This window comes from Oncorhynchus gorbuscha, linkage group LG13, assembly GCF_021184085.1.
Source record: "Oncorhynchus gorbuscha isolate QuinsamMale2020 ecotype Even-year linkage group LG13, OgorEven_v1.0, whole genome shotgun sequence".
Taxonomy (NCBI): domain Eukaryota; kingdom Metazoa; phylum Chordata; class Actinopteri; order Salmoniformes; family Salmonidae; genus Oncorhynchus; species Oncorhynchus gorbuscha.
The window spans coordinates 46,691,701-46,710,288 of NC_060185.1; the positions used below are offsets into that span (position 1 = coordinate 46,691,701).

The 18,588-nt window shown below is 43.5% G+C and overlaps 1 protein-coding gene across 5 annotated transcripts in view; it reads right to left on the reverse strand.

Moving 5' to 3' along the window:
* The window catches only part of LOC123993029 (latent-transforming growth factor beta-binding protein 4-like), a 105,426-nt gene that overhangs the window by 44,993 nt on the left and 41,845 nt on the right, over positions 1 to 18,588 (reverse strand). For 3 of the 5 annotated variants that reach the window (XM_046294768.1, XM_046294765.1, XM_046294764.1), the window contains exons 3-5: positions 16,655 to 16,958; positions 8,747 to 8,961; positions 563 to 775 (exon numbers count right to left, since the gene is read on the reverse strand). In XM_046294768.1, the coding sequence (XP_046150724.1) occupies positions 563 to 775; positions 8,747 to 8,961; positions 16,655 to 16,958 (732 nt within the window). Of the gene's footprint in view, positions 1 to 562; positions 776 to 8,746; positions 8,962 to 16,654; positions 16,959 to 17,433; positions 17,556 to 18,588 lie in introns of those variants that run through there. The other 2 variants (XM_046294769.1, XM_046294766.1) reach the window with 2 other exon arrangements.

An 18,588-nucleotide genomic window follows, 5' to 3' on the forward strand; every position in this document is an offset into this window, starting at 1 on the left:
TCAACCTTCCCACACGTCACTATTTGAGGTGGATCTCATGTAAGGATGGGCTCTGAGCCTTGGTAAATATACACTGTATGCACATGTCTGGATGGTCGCCTCTCAAGACGGTGTGAATACCTGTAAAGGAGGCCAGCAGAGCCAAGGGGCTACTCTCTCATCCCTCCAACCTGTCCACATTTAAGGTAGAGCATGGCGCTTGTAACGCCAGGGTAGTGGGTTCGATCCCCGGGACCACCCAAACGTAGAATGTATGCACACATGACTGTAAGTCGCTTTGGATAAAAGCGTCTGCTAAATGGCATATATTATTATTATTATTATACCATTCTCCCAAACCGGTCTCCACCACCGACCTAAAAACCACAGTGATGCTACAACCACACCTCCAGCTCATCAGTCCCAGTGGCTTACCCCTAATGTCAATCTGTCTGGACCCCAGGGTGGGAAGTCTCAGTGACTCCTCTGGCTACTTATGGCTAGGAGAGACTACAGTATACTGCACACTTACAGAGAGAGATGGTAAACAGAGGTAAGAAATGAGATAACGTAAGAAACTTACAGACTCTGAAGCCCGGTCCCAGTGCAGCCCGGTCCCCCTGTTCACTGATGTAGAGGGCAGTCACATTGCCCTGCTCGCAGAAGTTGGTGCAGCGTCCCTGGGTGCAGCGCACCTTGCAGACGGTCGGGGTGAAGAGCACCTTGATGCGCTCAGCTCCTCTCCTTCCTGCCCCTGCTGCCGTTCCTCCTCGGTGGCCGGCGGTCTGGTTGCTGGCTGGAAGGGGGAAGAAGACGAAGCAGAGGTAGAGCAGCGGTAGGAGCCTGAGTCTGGGTCTGAGCTGGAGCATGGTGCCGTCCGATTACTGCCAAAGCATCCCACGGAGAAGAGGCACCACAGAGGTCCAGGAAGAAGAGCTGCCGCGTAACGCCAGGAAGAGGTGTGAGAGAAGGCCAGTCAACTCCACGCTTACTCTTACGCTTTGTTCAATCACACGCTCTCTTGCAACTGGCGCAGGACGTGGAGGGAAAGGAAGAAAGAGAGAGAGAGGAAAAAAAGAACAGACCCAGTGCTTCCTTTCCTTTTTTTCCCTAAACACACCAACCAAAGAAATGAAGAACCTTGACGAGAGAAGCACCCACACAAGTGTGTTTTTTTTAAGCTTGCTTAGTGCCTGTCCACTTATTTGGAAGCAGTATAGCAAGAATGCTCTGGTCGAGCCTCCAAACACAATGTTTATAAGGGATCCAATCTATCACCCTGTACTGTTAACTCTCCACTGCAGCCCCTGACCATGTCTCTGTGCCCTGCCGTTATGCTGTAACTGTAATCTGTTTGTTTCCCCCCCTTTTCCTTATACTCCCCACTCCCCCCTCTAGTTTCATAACATGGACCGTCCTGTCATCTGAGGAAGAGACCACAAGGAGGGCGGGGTGGGGTGGGGGGTGAGGCAAGGTTTGAGTTTCAGGTCCTCGCTGGCATTGTAAACTGTGGTGGTGAGTCATCTCTCTCTCTCTCTCTCTCTGCTCATAAGGCAAGGGGGAAGAGGAGGGAAATTCTTTTCCTTTCGCTACGCATTTTCTGAGATGTCATTTCACAAGCCCCACAGGCTCTTCTGTGACCTACACAATGTGCATTAAACCTGTTGCCTTACCGAGCCAGCTCACGCCTGAGCAACGTGCCATCCACGTTGCATCCACGTTGCACTGGCTCACATCACTCTTACCGCTCTAAGCACTTGGACCTGTAGGCCATCTAGGGTGAAATCACATCACTCTTACCGCTCTAAGCACTTGGACCTGTAGGCCATCTAGGGTGAAATCACATCACTCTTACCACTCTAAGCACTTGGACCTGTAGGCCATCTAGGGTGAAATCACATCACTCTTACCGCTCTAAGCACTTGGACCTGTAGGCCATCTAGGGTGAAATCACATCACTCTTACCGCTCTAAGCACTTGGACCTGTAGGCCATCTAGGGTGAAATCACATCACTCTTACCGCTCTAAGCACTTGGACCTGTAGGCCATCTAGGGTGAAATCACATCACTCTTACCGCTCTAAGCACTTGGACCTGTAGGCCATCTAGGGTGAAATCACATCACTCTAAGCACTTGGACCTGTAGGCCATCTAGGGTGAAATCACATCACTCTTACCGCTCTAAGCACTTGGACCTGTAGGCCATCTAGGGTGAAATCACATCACTCTTACCGCTCTAAGCACTTGGACCTGTAGGCCATCTAGGGTGAAATCACATCACTCTTACCGCTCTAAGCACTTGGACCTGTAGGCCATCTAGGGTGAAATCACATCACATCTAGGGTGAAATACCGCTCTAAGCACTTGGACCTGTAGGCCATCTAGGGTGAAATCACATCACTCTTACCGCTCTAAGCACTTGAACCTGTAGGCCATCTAGGGTGAAATCACATCACTCTTACCGCTCTAAGCACTTGGACCTGTAGGCCATCTAGGGTGAAATCACATCACTCTTACCGCTCTAAGCACTTGGACCTGTAGGCCATCTAGGGTGAAATCACATCACTCTTACCGCTCTAAGCACTTGGACCTGTAGGCCATCTAGGGTGAAATCACATCACTCTTACCGCTCTAAGAACTTGGACCTGTAGGTCATCTAGGGTGAAATCACATCACTTTCACTAGCTGAGAAAACTATAGGAGACAAATGTTAAAGAATCCTTTTATGGTCATTCATGAATATAAACCCCGGAATATAAACCCCGGAAAAAAAGGAGGTTGATGGAAACACCTCATTATTTAACTAGGAAAGGAATGGTAAAGAATGGAAAATATAAAACCAATTGACAAAGAAATTCATTGTAATGTCAATGTATGTATGGTCGTTAGATTTACAAACATGACGTGTTCTTTATGTTCACTTATGATTAACCCCGAAACAAAGCTAAGCAGAAATTCCTTGTCGAATTTGGAAGACCAACAGCTGCGTTGGACTGGGCTCAAACACAGGTGCCCCATTACAGACCATATCTCCAGTTTCACCAGTATTACGACATCAGTATAATACCTGGAAGACCTGTGAGGACAGCGAGCGAGGCACGCGCCAGTACACTTCACCAAAGCCCTAGGCCACATCAGAGGCTCGGTAAGGTTAACTACTGAAAGAATTATGTTTGACTTGAAGCTTATACGGGTCATCAACAAATCTGGGAGAATGACGTAATATAGCTCATGGGAATGGACCAAACTAGAACCCAGAGAGAACTGGTAGCCTAGTGGTTAGAGGGTTGGGCCAGTAACTGAAAGGTTGCTGATTTGAATCCTTGAGATTGTGTCGACGTGACCTTGAGCAAGGCACTTTACCCTAATTGCTCCTGTATGTCGCTCTGGATAAGAGCGTCTGCTATAAAACAAACTACAGGTACACTGGTACTGTAGTCATCCCTTCTATGAAGTGTCTGAACCACCTGTGGAGGCACTGCACCACTGGTCGGATCCACACCTGTAGCTCAAGGTTGTGCGTCATTCTGGGCCAGGACTTGGAGGCTGGGAGGTGGGATACACTGCCAGAAAGAGAGAGAGAGGGGAGGGCCTTGGTGTAGGCTAGGACACACCGTACATTACCATGCTACCGCTGGGACGTGCCGTCTGGGTCTGGACTGTGGGTTCCTGTCTTGCTGGGGGAGGAGGAGGAGGTATTGGTGTCTGCTCAGGACAGGTGTTCACAATGTTTTATAGTACGGGTCAATGAGGTCACAGCAGATTGTTTTGCCTCCTTTTTGAGCGTTTTATTAGGGATATTAGCCAGTGGAAAAACTGTAGTCCAATTAGCATTCACTTATAACCTTTCAAATACTGCCATAAAATGCTCCAAGGTTAGTATTTTCTAGCTATACAGTACCAGTCAAAAGTTTGGACACACCTACTCATTCAAGGGCTTTTCTGTATTTTTACTATTTTCTACATTGTAGAATAATAGTGGACATCAAAACTATGAAATGACACATGGAATCAAGAAGTAAACAAAAAAAAGTGTTAAACAATTCAAAACATTTTTTGGATTTTAGATTCTTCAAAGTAGCCACCTTTTGCCTTGATGACAGCTTTGCACACTCTTGGAATTCTCTCAACCAGCTTCACCTGGAATGCTTTTCCAACAGTCTTAAAGGAGTTTCAACATATGCTGAGCACTTGTTGGCTGCTTTTCCTTATCCCAAACCATCTCAATTGGGTTGAGGTCAGGTGATTGCGGAGGCTAAGTCATCTGATGCAGCACTCAACCACTCCTTTTTGATCAAATAGCCCTTACACAGCCTGGAGGTGTGTTTTGGGTCATTGTCCAAACCAGATGGGATGGCGTTTCGCAGCAGAATGCTATGGTTGCCATGCTGGTTAAGTGTGCCTTGAATTCTAAATAAAACACTGACAGTGTTACCAGAAAAGCACCCCACACAATCACACCTCCTGATAAGAAACATTACTGTGCAGCTGTATTCATTGATCTGGCCAAGGCTTTCGACTCTGTCAATAACCACATCCTCATCAGCAGACTCGACAGCCTTGGTTTCTCAAATGATTGCCTCGCCTGGTTCACTAACTACTTCTCTGATAGAGTTCAGTGTGTCAAATCGGAGGGTCTGCTGTCCGTACCTCTGGCAGTCTCTATTGGGGTGCCACAGGGTTCAATTCTTGGACCGACTCTCTTCTCTGTATACATCAATGAGGTCGCTCTTGCTGCTGGTGAGTCTCTGATTCACCTCTACGCAGACGACACCATTCTGTATACTTCTGGCCCTTCTTTGGACACTGTGTTAACAACACTCCAGGCAAGCTTCAATGCCGTACAACTCTCCTTCCGTGGCCTCCAATTGCTCTTAAATACAAGTAAAACTAAATGCATGCTCTTCAACCGATCGTTACCTGCACCTACCTGCCTGTCCAACATCACTACTCTGGACGGCTCTGACTTAGAATATGTGGACAACTACAAATACTTAGGTGTCTGGTTAGACTGTAAACTCTCCTTCCAGACCCATATCAAACCAATCCAAAGTTAAATCTAGAATTGGCTTCCTATTTCGCAACAAAGCATCCTTCACTCATGCTGCCAAACATACCCTTGTAAAACTGACCATCCTACCAATCCTCGACTTTGGCGATGTCATTTACAAAATAGCCTCCAATACCCTACTCAACAAATTGGATGAGGTCTATCACAGTGCAATCCGCGACCTGTACACTCTCGTTGGCTGGCCCTCGCTTCATACTCGTCGCCAAACCACTGGCTCCATGTCATCTACAAGACCCTGCTAGGTAAAGTCCCCCTTATCTCAGCTCACTGGTCACCATAGCATCTCCCACCTGTAGCACACGCTCCAGCAGGTATATCTCTCTAGTCACCCCCAAAACCTATTCTTTCTTTGGCCGCCTCTCCTTCCAGTTCTCTGCTGCCAATGACTGGAACAAACTACAAAAATCTCTGAAACTGGAAACACTTATCTCCCTCACTAGCTTTAAGCACTAACTGTCAGAGCAGCTCACAGATTACTGCACCTGTACATAGCCCACCTATAATTTAGCCCAAACAACTACCTCTTTCCCAACTGTATTTAATTTATTTATTTATTTTTCTCCTTTGCACCCCATTATTTTTATTTCTACTTTGCACATTCATCCATTGCAAAACTACTACTCCAGTGTTTTACTTGCTATATTGTATTTACTTTGCCACCATGGCCTTTTTAGCCTTTACTTCCCTTCTCACCTCATTTGCTCACATTGTATATAGACTTGTTTATACTTTATTATTGACTGTATGTTTGTTTTACTCCATGTGTAACTCAGTGTCTTTGTATCTGTCGAACTGCTTTGCTTTATCTTGGCCAGGTCGCAATTGTAAATGAGAACTTGTTCTCAACTAGCGTACCTGGTTAAATAAAGGTGTCTCAAAAATCAAACCTCAAATCAAAATCAAACCTCCATGAAGATAAACCACACACACACACACACACACACACACACACACACACACACACACACACACACACACACACACACACACACACACACACACACACACACACACACACACACACACACACACACACACACACACACACACACACACACACTCTACAGATAGGACTATTATTCCAATTACGAAACAGGAAGCTCTGCTCCATGTACAACAGAATGCCCCTCCACGCATGGAAGCAACAGCTACCAAAATACTATCAGTCTAGTGGCTGTGTAAAGGATCAAGAATGGAACTGAAGTGTTATACCGAAGTGTGTGTGTGTGTGTGTGTGTGTGTGTGTGTGTGTGTGTGTGTGTGTGTGTGTGTGTGTGTGTGTGTGTGTGTGTGTGTGTGTGTGTGTGTGTGTGTGTGTGTGTGTGTGTGTGTGTGTGTGTGTGTGTGTGTGTGTGTGTGTGTGTGTGTGTGTGGTTTATCTTCATGGAGGTTTGATTTTATTAGGATTTATTTTAGTCCTCTTTTGGACTAATCTTCCAAGAGTCCTTAAACATTAAAGCACGATCACATTTTCACATATAAACACACGGTTACAAACAAATAATACACTGACATATTGACCAGATAAATACTCTAACAGACTAAAAAGATAGATTGATTCGTCACCTACCATAGTCCAGTACAACTTTCCTATGTATTATATTTAAATGCTTTTAAAGTATTGTTTGAAGTTATATATTGAAAGGTTTCTGGTTTGATCAGATAAATGATTCCATTTCTTTAATTTTTAGGTCGAGTGTGTATACGTCTGCATGAACGATGGTGGCCTTTGGCAATGGCCTTCGAAGTTGGTCCTGGAGGGCCTTTATGTTTGCAGGGTTTTACTCCAGCCTTGTTTTAATCAGGTTCAAGGCGAAACAGCAGATCAACATTATGAAGAGATTGGACGATTGGAAAAAGCTGCCCACATTACACAGCAGACTTTGGCCTATGACCCTTAAACGGGGTGTGCTAATTCTTTGTTAGTTTTAAAATTAAGTTTCTTTAGTGAGATTACCAAGTGTGATTGACAGGTGCGAAAACTGAAATTGACAGGGAGGACTAAACGTGTCATTGTAAATAAGAATTTGTTCTTAACTAACTTGCCTAGTTAAATAAAGGTGACTTAAAAATTCAAAAAATTAAGATCACTTCATTGGTCTATGGCCCGGTCAAATCTTAGCCAATAGGGGATTGCAAAGGGAGAGGGAATGAATTCTCTCTCTTGTGCTTACAATGGCTTTGTTCATACACAGCAACTGTTCATCCACAATGCTCCTGCTTGCACTCAAGAGAAGAGAGGGGGGGGGTACTAAAGCTATTAAACCGATGGAGGAATTTAGAGAAGGACCTCTTACACAAATATTTGCAGGGGAAAAAAACTCAAAGTGCCTGGGTACTTAAAGAGGTCAGAGGATACAAAAGACCAGGACCCTGAGCTCTTGTGGAATGACAGATTACTCAAAATGTTCAAGGCACTGTCTCACTTCTGGAAAAGAATGTGAAAAAAATGCAAAACCTGACCCGTACTCCTCTGACTTGGAAACTTGGATTAAAGCTTTACAGCAGACATTTAAATTGGGGTTTGAGAGGAAAATCAAGCATTATATAGAGTGATACTCTCTCTTTCCATGCGAGACAACATGCTCTGTTCGAGTGACGGCCACCTATTGGATATTAAAAGAGAGTAGGGCGTAGTAGTGGTATATAGACACAACTGAACAATATTTGGAATGGGCCTTACACTGTTAAAAGCAAACCAGGCTGCTGAGAGAAATATAGTGCTCTTGCTTGTGCTGTTGGGAAAGTGCAACTAATGTGCTATTTTGCTATGAGATCATGTCTTGAATAGCACTGAGTGACCATTACACTACCCTACAAATCAGTAGTGTAAATTTGTCAGAGCTTAGTGTCGCATCAAAAAATTAATACCACACCAGACAACTCGAAGTACATTCAGAACATAAACTAAAGCATGGTTCTCCATATTATGGCAGGCAAACTAATGCCAGTTGCAAACAGGTCATTTTCATTTTCCTCCAACCCCAGGTCATTTTCATTTTCCTATTAGATTCCGGTACTATGTAGTTCAGATCTGAGCTAAAGGGACTGGAACATCTCATAGGTCACTGGTGCCACAGACGATGTGGAAGATTGTGTCTGCCCTCGTGAATAATATGCCAGTTTCACCCTTCAGATTAGGTTGGTTCCCATCCACCACCACAGAGGGCCATTTCAACATGCCATGAGGTCATAGGGACAGGAGATTTGGGGGATCCCATTAGTTAAACATGGTCTATCATCTGGGCCATTACTGTACCTATGCCAGTGGGCCAAGGAAAACAATGGCAGGAATTGGTCACGATGGGTTATCAGGGTCCGTACTGGTCTGAAACTCGCATCTACTCACCGATAACCTTATCCCATTCCCTAAGTGTAAACAACTAGGAAATGGGCTCAATCATTCAAATAACATCAGTGTGTTTTGTTTATGATGTGGTAAGTTTTCATGGGAAATTCCATGCTATGTTCATAGGTGTACCAACACGATATCCATTCTAAACGCATGACTTTGTCACCACCAGTCCACTGGGAGCAAAGCATTCCATATCAACATATCACAACAAGCAGGAACCTGACAGAATATGATAACTGATCATTATCATATTACTCATCACAACGACCTACGTTATCAGCACATAGTGTCGTCAAAGTAAGAGAGGCTGTGGGTCTAAGTGAAGGGCCTGTCTGTACTCACCTGCAGGTGGGCTCACGTGGATGGTGTACTGGCCCTTCTGGGTGTGGAAGCTCTTGACACTGGTGGTCCGGGTGTCCTGTAGGTCTGACGGTGAGGCTGATTGAAGCTTCTTCCGCTCTGTCTCGATGTGTTTCATCAGGATGGAGGTCATCTTGTCGCCTCGGCCCCCACGGGCCAATGCCTTCTTTAGCAGCACTGACTGAGCCTCCTGCAGACTGAACAGGGGACACAACAGACAGTCAACAGACTGGGTCTCCTTCAGACTGGACAGGAGACAGAACAGACAGTCAACAGACTGGACAGGAGACAGAACAGACAGTCAACAGACTGGGCCTCCTACAGACTGGACAGGAGACAGAACAGACAGTCAGCAAGCAGAAGGGCCTACTTCAGATTGGACAGGAGACAGAACAGACAGTCAGCAGACTGGGCATACTTCATACTGGACACAGGAGACTACAGAGAACGTCAACAAGTATGGTAACTAAGAGTGTGTGCTGTGCATCTGTTACTACTGACAGAAATGTATTACAGTAGATTGGCAGCCTGCTAAAATCCCTGGCCTAAAGATTTACTCACTGTATTATTACATGGGGGTACATCAGATACACGATTGTAGTGTATTAAGCAAGCAACAATAGCCTGTTCATTCAATTAGATACTTATTTGATCAGTATCAACTCTCCTACAGCATCTGCCAATAAATGAAAGAAATCCCATGAGATGTTCATCCTTGTTATTTTAAAAACATTTTTTATACACAGTTATCAGTTTGATGGGGCAGACACACTGACTAAACTGAGGACTTACATTCCGGGATTTACGGTATTACCGGTTTAGTACACAAGGGACAATAGTGAATTGTAGGACAATAGTGAAGACATCACAACTATCACAACTAACATCACAATGAACGCCATCTCACTGTCAACTGTGTTTATTTTCAGCAAACTTAACATGTGTGAATATTTGTAGGAACATACCAAGATTCAACAACTGAGACATAAACTGAACAAGTTCCACAGACATGTGACTAACAGAAATGGAAGATCTGTGAAGTTATTTGGATTTTTACGAATTATCTTTGAAAGACAATGTCCCGAAAAAGGGATTTCTTTTTTTGCTGAGTTTAGTAACCTAAAAAGTGGTTAACCAATCAAAACATATTTTATAAATGAGATTCTTCAAAGCAGCCACCCTTTACCTTGATGACAGCTTTGCACACTATTGGAATTCTCTCAACCAACTTCACCTGGAATGCTTTTCCAACAGTCTTGAAAGAGTTCCAACTCATCCCAAACCATTTCAATTGGATTGAGGTCGGGTGATTGTGCAGGCCAGGTCATCTGAAGCAGCACTCCATCACTCTCCGTCAAATAGCCCTTACACAGCCTGGAGGTGTGTTGGGTCATTGTCCTGTTAAAAAGAAAATGATCGGCATATCGCTGCAGAAGTCTGTGGTAGCCATGCTGGTTAAGTGTGTCTTGAATGCTAAATAAATCACACACAGTGTCACCAGCAAATCACCCCCCCACCATCACACCTCCGCCTCCATGCTTCGCGGTGGGAACCACACATGCGGAGATCATTCCGTTTACCTACTCTGTGCCTCACAGAGGATTCAGCAGACCAAAGGACATATTTCCACCGGTCTAATGTCCATTGCTCGTGTTTTTTGGCCCCTGATTCACACAGTCTCCCCTGAACAGTTGATGTTGAGATGTGTTACTTGAACTCTGTGAAGCATTTATTTGGGCTGCAATTTCAGAGGCTGGTAACTCTAATGAACATATCCTCTGCAGCAGAGGTAACTCTGGGTCTTCCGTTCCTGTGGTGGTCCTCATGAGAGCCAGTTTCATCATAGCGCTTGATGGTTTTTGCGACTGCACTTGAAGTTTAAAAGTTCTTGAAATGTTCCAGATTGACTGACCTTCATGTCTAAAGTAATGATGGACTGTCATTTCTCTTTGCTTATTTGAGCTGGTCTTGCCATAATATGGACTTTGCCTTTTACCAAATAGGGCTATCTTCTGTATACCACCCATACCTTGCCACAACACAACTGTTTGGTTCAAACACATTAAGAAGGAAAGAAATTACACAAATTAACTTTTAACAAGGCACACCTGTTAATTGAAATGCATTCCATGTGACTACCTCATGAAGCTGGTTGAGAGAATGCCAAGAGTGTGCAAAGCTGTCAAGGCAAAGGATGGCTACTTTGAAGAATCTCAAATATAAAATATATTTTGATTTGTTTAACACTTTTTTGGTTACTACATGATTCCATGTGTTATTTCATAGTTTTGATGTCACTATTTATACACATTGTATAAAAAAAGTAAAAAATAAAGAAAAACCCTGGAATGAGTAGGTGTATCCAAATGTTCGACTGGTACTGAATATAGGAAGTAGCTACCAAAAGTCATTTTTGGTGAGTTTGGTAATTTATAAGCAAATGTGAACGAGAGACATTGTGCTAATGAACAAGGTTTCGATGCATGCTTGTCTGAAAGAACAACACTGGAGCAGCATGTGTACAAACTGTGTCTGTGAGGAGTATGGAGTCAGTAGGTGTCATTGTCATGCCTTGGTCATAGTATTTTGTGTTTTCGTTATATATTGGGTCAGGCCAGGGTGTGACATGGGTTTATATGTTGTGTTTCATATTGAGGTTTTGTAGGCATTGGGAATGCGGCTGAATAGGGGTGTAGCTTAGGTTGGCTGCCTGAGGCGGTTCTCAATCAGAGTCAGGTGATTCTCGTTGTCTCTGATTGGGAACCATATTTAGGTAGCCGGGGTTTCTCGGTGTATTTCGTGGGTGATTGTTCCTGTCTCTGTGTAGTGTTCACCAGATAGGCTGTAATTAGGTTTCACGTTCCGTTTGTTGTTTTTGTATTTATTAAGTTATTTCATGTATCGTCATTTGTTTTCATTAAAGACATGAGTAACCACCACGCTGCATTTCGGTCCGACTCTCTTTCGACAAACGAAGAACGCCGTTACAGTCATGGATTCCCCCAGGACTGCTGCTCATTCCGTTCACCAGCTCCGGAGGTCTACATCACCAGCCTTCTAGGCGTCACTGAACTGGATTCATTACCACCAACCCCGGACTGTCTTGTCTCATTACACACACCCGGTTCCCACTTCCTCTGATTAGTTGGTGTACAGTGGGGCAAAAAGGTATTTAGTCAGCCACCAATTGTGCAAGTTCTCCCACTTAAAAAGATGAGAGGCCTGTAATTTTCATCATAGGTACACCTCAACTATGACAGACAAAATGAGAAAAAAAATCCAGAAAATCACATTGTAGGATTTTTTATGAATTTATTTGCAAATGGGAGAACTTAACTTAAGTGGGAGAACTTGCACAATTGGTGGCTGACTAAATACTTTTTTGCCCGACTGTATCTTTATCCACAGTAAAACGAGTCCTATATCGACATAACCTTAAAACCACCATAAAATAACAGACTAATAACAAAATAACATGTAGGAATAATTATGTGGATATATTGAAGCAACATCTCAAGACATCAGTCAGGAAGTTAAAGCTTGGTCGCAAATGGATCTTCCAAATGGACAATGACCCCAAGCATACTTACAAAGTTGTGGCAAAATGGCTTAAGGACAACAAAATCAAGGCATTGGAGTGGCCATCACAAAGCCCTGACCTCAATCATATAGAACATTTGTGGGCAGACCTGAAAAAGCATGTGCGAGCAGGGAGGCCTACAAACCTGACTCAGTTATACCAGCTCTGTCAGCAGGAATGGGCCAAAATTCACCCAACTTATTGTGGGAAACTTGTGAAAGGCTAGCGGAAACGTTTGACCCAAGTTAAACAATTTAAAGGCAACGCTACCAAATACTAATTGAGTGTATGTAAACTTCTGACTCACTGGGAATGTAATGAAAGAAATAAAAGCTGAAATAAATCATTCCCTCTATTATTATTCTGACAGTTCACATTCTTAAAAGAAAGTGGTGATCCTAACTGACCTAAAACTGAGAATTTTTACTAGGATTAAATGTCAGGAATTGTAAAAAAAAACACACAAAAAACGGAGTTTAAATGTATTTGGCTAAGGAGTATGTAAACTTCCGTCTTCAACTGTATATACACACGCACGTTTTGGGATTCGTCCCCGTCATTATTTATGATGTACGCTATTTTGGGTAGAGAAATAAAAGCCCCTATTTTTGTATTTCTGCGCCTGTCTATCATTACACAACGTGACAGTAGGGCAACGGCATGCCTGCTCTGCTCAGAGAACATGGGAGAGGAGCAGATTGAGGGGACAGACAGATATCTGTACAGCTGCCATGGCTAACTCATCCAAAGAGCTTTGACTTCTCAAACACGGCAGAAAGCTAACACTATATGATGCCCCGTCTCCTTATTAATTCAGCCACTTACTTAACTAACTAGCAAGCTAAACCAAATAGACAGCTGGTTCAACTGTTCTGGGGAACTACGGTCAGCCTCAATGTAAAATAATGTGACAGGTGAAATGAAGAGCGCGATCTGCTCTACCTCCTAACGTATTGAACAAGTTGTCTGCAGGTATTTACTTAAAAATTAGATACAAATATGACAATTTATTGAAAAACTTCAAAGACAAAAAATTCACAGGATGGAAAAACCATCCGGTGGCTATTTCCAAATACCCCGGTATACAATATATATGGTATACGGCCCAAGACTACTCACTACTATCTCAAGTGCTGACCCTTGAAAAACATTGGTTTTGTCAAATCAAGCCTAGTTTGACAAACTCCAGTGAACCAATAGATTATACGTCCCTTGTGGAAATACAAATAAAAAACTAAGTGAATCACTAACATGCTGAACAAACCACTTGCGTTGCACGTGCGAGTGTTGCAAAAATCAATTTACACAGGTTATTCAATCATTTCCTCCAAACTGCTTGCGGGAGTCTACGTAGCCACGCGCTAAAATACAATTTGAATGTTTCATGTGTGTTTTGACCTGTCCCCAAATGAATACAGTTAGCTCACAGTTGGTTTTGGTCATTTAACCTGCGTGTCATGAACCTCTCTGGTGAAGATAGACTTAATCAACTGTGCGCGAAAGGAGCCAGTTTGGTCAGCCATGTAAGAATCTCTCCTAATAGAGAAACTTGAACGTTGAAGTTGGAAATGTTTTGGTGATAGCATCAATTCGATATTCCCCAGCTGAACATGTAGCCCTGACCTGCACTTGACCGACCATAACTTGTGTGTGTGTGTGTGGGGGGGGGGGCAGAACTTGAAACAAACATCCAACATCAAACAGCAGCAGCGGAGGTGCATAGTGGGAGTACGGATAAAGCCAGTGTTCTTCATTACAGGGAGGAGTGTGGTGAATGAAAACCAAACAAATGGTAGGCCAGTTCCTTCAAGCCTGGGAAATCAGAATTGGGGTGACAGACCTCAGTCTGTTACAGGCTCCACCATACCAAGTTAATACATTCTCCTCCCATGTTTACTTAATAAAGATATCCACCAAATCCCTATGTTTTGATGCGATCACTGTTTACTTAACACACCACTCAGGTCTTGCGCAATGCCGTCCCCAGGTTACAGCACTTCTTTTTTTATGACAGCTCGCGGTTCGGCATCATTTCAGATGCCTATAACATTCTGTGGAATTCTGAGAGAGTGCACTGTAGCTGCAGACAGGGTGATCTTACACAGAGTCCATCTGTGTCCGAGCCACGAGTACAGCACTGCATGGGCCTGTTAGGAGTATTCCTACCTACACTACATTATGCATTTACCTTCTGTTGAGTACCACGGACTTGGTGAATCAGTGACCCAAGATATTTACTTAGTTACAGTTTAGCATTAGCATCGTTGAGTGAAAAACAATGAGAATCGTTGGAGTAGGACCCCCTTTAAGAGTGTTGCAAAAAGCTTGCCTAAATCAACTCAGAGTAACTTGAAACCAAGTTGGAGCAACGTGCCACCATAAGAGGTTAAAAAGCTTTGGACAGTGAATTTGTTTACCTAAAAACATTGTGAAACTATTCGGACACTGTGGTGTTGAAGCCTGCCGAGATCAAACTGTTTACATGGATGAGGAAGCAGGGTTAGTGAAATGTGAACTCAGGAATGAGACGAGGAGCAGAGCCAAAGACGAGAGAAAACGCTCCGTCCTTTCCAAGACACATTAAATCACTGCTGGGCTTAACTTCTCCACTGTGTTTTTTTCACCTCCAGAAGACATGGTTTTATTGTACGCAGACACAAGGTTCAAATGAAACAACACTCCCTTCAATCTTTTTGAAAGACTGCTTTGTTTGTCGTGATGCATGTGACATAGGGCGGTGATGCTCTAGCTTTGGTTTGCCACAACAATAGAAGACACAAAATCAAGTGGTAGTCACAAAGCCATTTAATATGTTGTAAATGTCAACAGACTTCGTATAAAAATATATATATATATATATTTAAGAAAACTATGTTGAGTTCGCCACTGCAACAACATACAATTTCACCATCAACATCATCAGAAACGATTACGGTGATTCGGTCCAAATTCCCACAGAGCTGGACCCCTCAGGCCCTCCAGTGGATCTCTCTTTTGCAGACAGTGTTTTTGCTGCTTTTGTGAATGAGTAGCAGTGGCTGCTGGGGGTTGTAAAGGGAAACTCTGTTGTCTTCATTAGTCCTCATTGGAGACAGCCTGTACGCAGCTAGGGGAAATGTTCCTCAACTATAGGAAACAGCTAGACTGTAAGTGACTGGCTTCAGCACAGTTAGTGTTAACGCTATAAAGTTCTCCCTAGCACTACATGTCTTGCAGGGTATGGTGAATCACTACATGAAGCAGTATGGTGTATACATTAAATAACTAACATTGCAGTATGGTATACAATAAATAACATGATGATTTTTTTGGTATTTTTAACCAAATTTCAACAACGCTACAAGACGACTTGAAGAGAATAACATTAATAACTATTGCAGCCTTTCTTAAACTATGGGTTCGCGACCCAAAGGGGTGCATGTTTTTATGAGCATGGTCCCAGGAAAACAAAATGTCTTATTTGGGTCCCAGACTGAAAAAGGTGAAGAACCCTTGAACTATTATATGAATGATCAACATTAAAAGTTTCCAACAGCAGTCGTCCACCAACAACTTTCACATTTTGGCAAAAGACTTACGGAGACTAAAAGCTTTCTTTTTCATTTCAGAGCATAAATATACAGTATATTATTTTCACAGGTAATCCTCTTGCATGACTTCAAGGGCTGTTTGGTCTCTTTTTTACATGACTCACTCTGACCATTGTCTGCATAATTAACGTTTTTGAAAATAAAATCCTAGGACCCCTTGTAAAAACCACATCTCTTTACTATGAACAAGAACACACGCACATACACACACACTGGCTCCATTTGCAGTACAGTATTAGTTCCACTATTTTTTACAGTAGATTTTATTTGGAGAACAGTTCCACCTGCTGACTATCCTAGGTAACTTCACTCCACAGTCAATTTTAATAGAAGCTTTCTTTCACATTCCACAAATGTAAGGGTTACCTCTTTATCAGTTGAGGCCGCAAAATATTGTCATAATCTTATATTTTATACTGTACTCTATCTTTACCCATAGGCTGGCACTGAGCCAACCCTTTCTACCATTTGGCAAGGTGCCCTGATCCCAACACCTGCACTGCATCAGCTGGACCAAACTAAGCGCTACAGACACTCTGACTCTGCACCTGTGGCCCACATGCTGGGCTAACCCAGGCATCTGACTGGAGACTGGCACATCAAAGCCAGCAAACTGAGAGGAGGAAGAGGAAATGGAGGAGTAGAGAAGGGACTAAATGGCACAAGCTGGTGATGCAGTAAATCAAGGCAGTGCACAGCAAACAGAAGTCAAAAACTCACGTAAGAGGTTTCCAGCGCACAGTGCTGACTGGTGTCCCCTCTGTCCTCCATGCAGCTGTGGTCTCAGTGGGCACTGGGGTGGTGTTGGGGATGACGGTGGTTGGTGAGAGGGTGGTGGTTGGTGAAAGGGTGGTGGTGGTGCTGACCATGGGGCTGGTGGGGCGCAGGAAGGCCCAGGGTAGGCCTACGAGGCCATAGGTCACGCTTGCAAACTCACAGCGGGCCCCGTAGAAGCCCGTTCGGCATTCACAGATGTTGGGCTGCCTGCACACGGCTCCGTTGTGGCAACGTGGAAGGCATCTTGCTTCAAGTAGGGGGAGAGAGAGGAGAAGGTTCATAAAACCAGAACAGTGGACTGTGGTTGAGAGGGCTAAGATGCTAGAGCAGAAACTCAACCGTAAAAGGATAACTGCTTCGACCACTTTGTGCGGCACATTTTACTATCTCAATAAAAACTCAGTAGGACAAACAGCTTAATGTGGACTGTAACTTAAACAAGAAAAACAGCCAATGGTGGAACGGTCAAGACTTCACTCCCCTGAAATGAACTAAGGAATGAAAAAAAGAGGAGAAGGGGGCGAGAGCCATGGTCCTGGATACAGGGAGGGGGTATTCATGCATACACGATGCAGGCCCCCCCAACCCCGGTACCAGGCTCTTGGTTTCTCCCATCATCCCTGGCTGGACGCCATTGTGCCCGGGTCGAACCCCCTGGAGGGCTCCAGTAATGGCCCATTGGACACAGACAACAACAGCATATCCCAAACCCAGCAGCTTACCACAAATCTCCTGGCCGCCTCCATGAATATCAACAGCGATGGGCACCGCTTACTGACATTTTTTTCAGGGGTTGTGCACGGACTCCCTTTTTATCCGTGGCTTTTTTGCACGAAGGCTAGCACAATGTGACCAACCAGAAGTGAGGCTCAAAGTGCACAGTGGACTGAATCTAACGAAGGGCTCTATTCAATCAGATTGGCTTCAGGCGACATCCACATAGCGGCTGTTTTGGTGGTGCTGGACGTGGAACTGTGTAAGGGCTGGCAAAAGCATGAACGGCGTTATACATAATGCGGACATTGTCATTGGCTGCACTGAGTCACATTACAGTTTTGTTTTCAATTGCTGACAAGCATCGGTCAATACTGAAGCCACTTTTTCCAAAACTCTTCATACAGTCTGCATTACCAACATGCATCTTGGCCAAACAGTTAATCTCACCTCCAAAACTCACTCAGACCACCAAAACACTTCATACATGTCTCAGAATAAGCTCGTTGGACCAGAACACTGGCAACAATTCTCACTCAGAAAGCGTACATTATATCTCATAACACACTGACCTAAAAAACACTAACAACAGGGAGCAATACATAAATGATGAACTCTTTGAATTTTGAACGATTTTTCACGTAAATCAGCATTTCATTATAGAATAAGAATAACACCTTTTCACTTTATTGATTGTACTAAAATATATGTGTAACAAGAATGAATAATAAATGCAGCAATTTGCTTCAATAACCTTTATTTTTTCTATATCTTTGCATGTAGTAATTTATTTGTGAAAAATAAAATGGTTGAAACAAAAATTCCAGGGCTGCAATAATAATTACAACAACAAAAAACATAATCAACATGTGTAGTATAATCACTCATACTGTAGAGTACTGTGAGGATTCTAGTTCTCATCAACATGTATAGTATAATCAATCATACTATAGAGTACTGTGAGGGTTCTAGTTCTCATCAACATGTGTAGTATAATCACTCATACTGTACATTACTGTGAGGGTTCTAGTTCTCATCAACATGTATAGTATAATCACTCATATTGTAGAGTACTGTGAGGGTTCTTGTTCTCATCAACATGTGTAGTATAATCACTCATACTGTACATTACTGTGAGGATTCTAGTTCTCATCAACATGTAT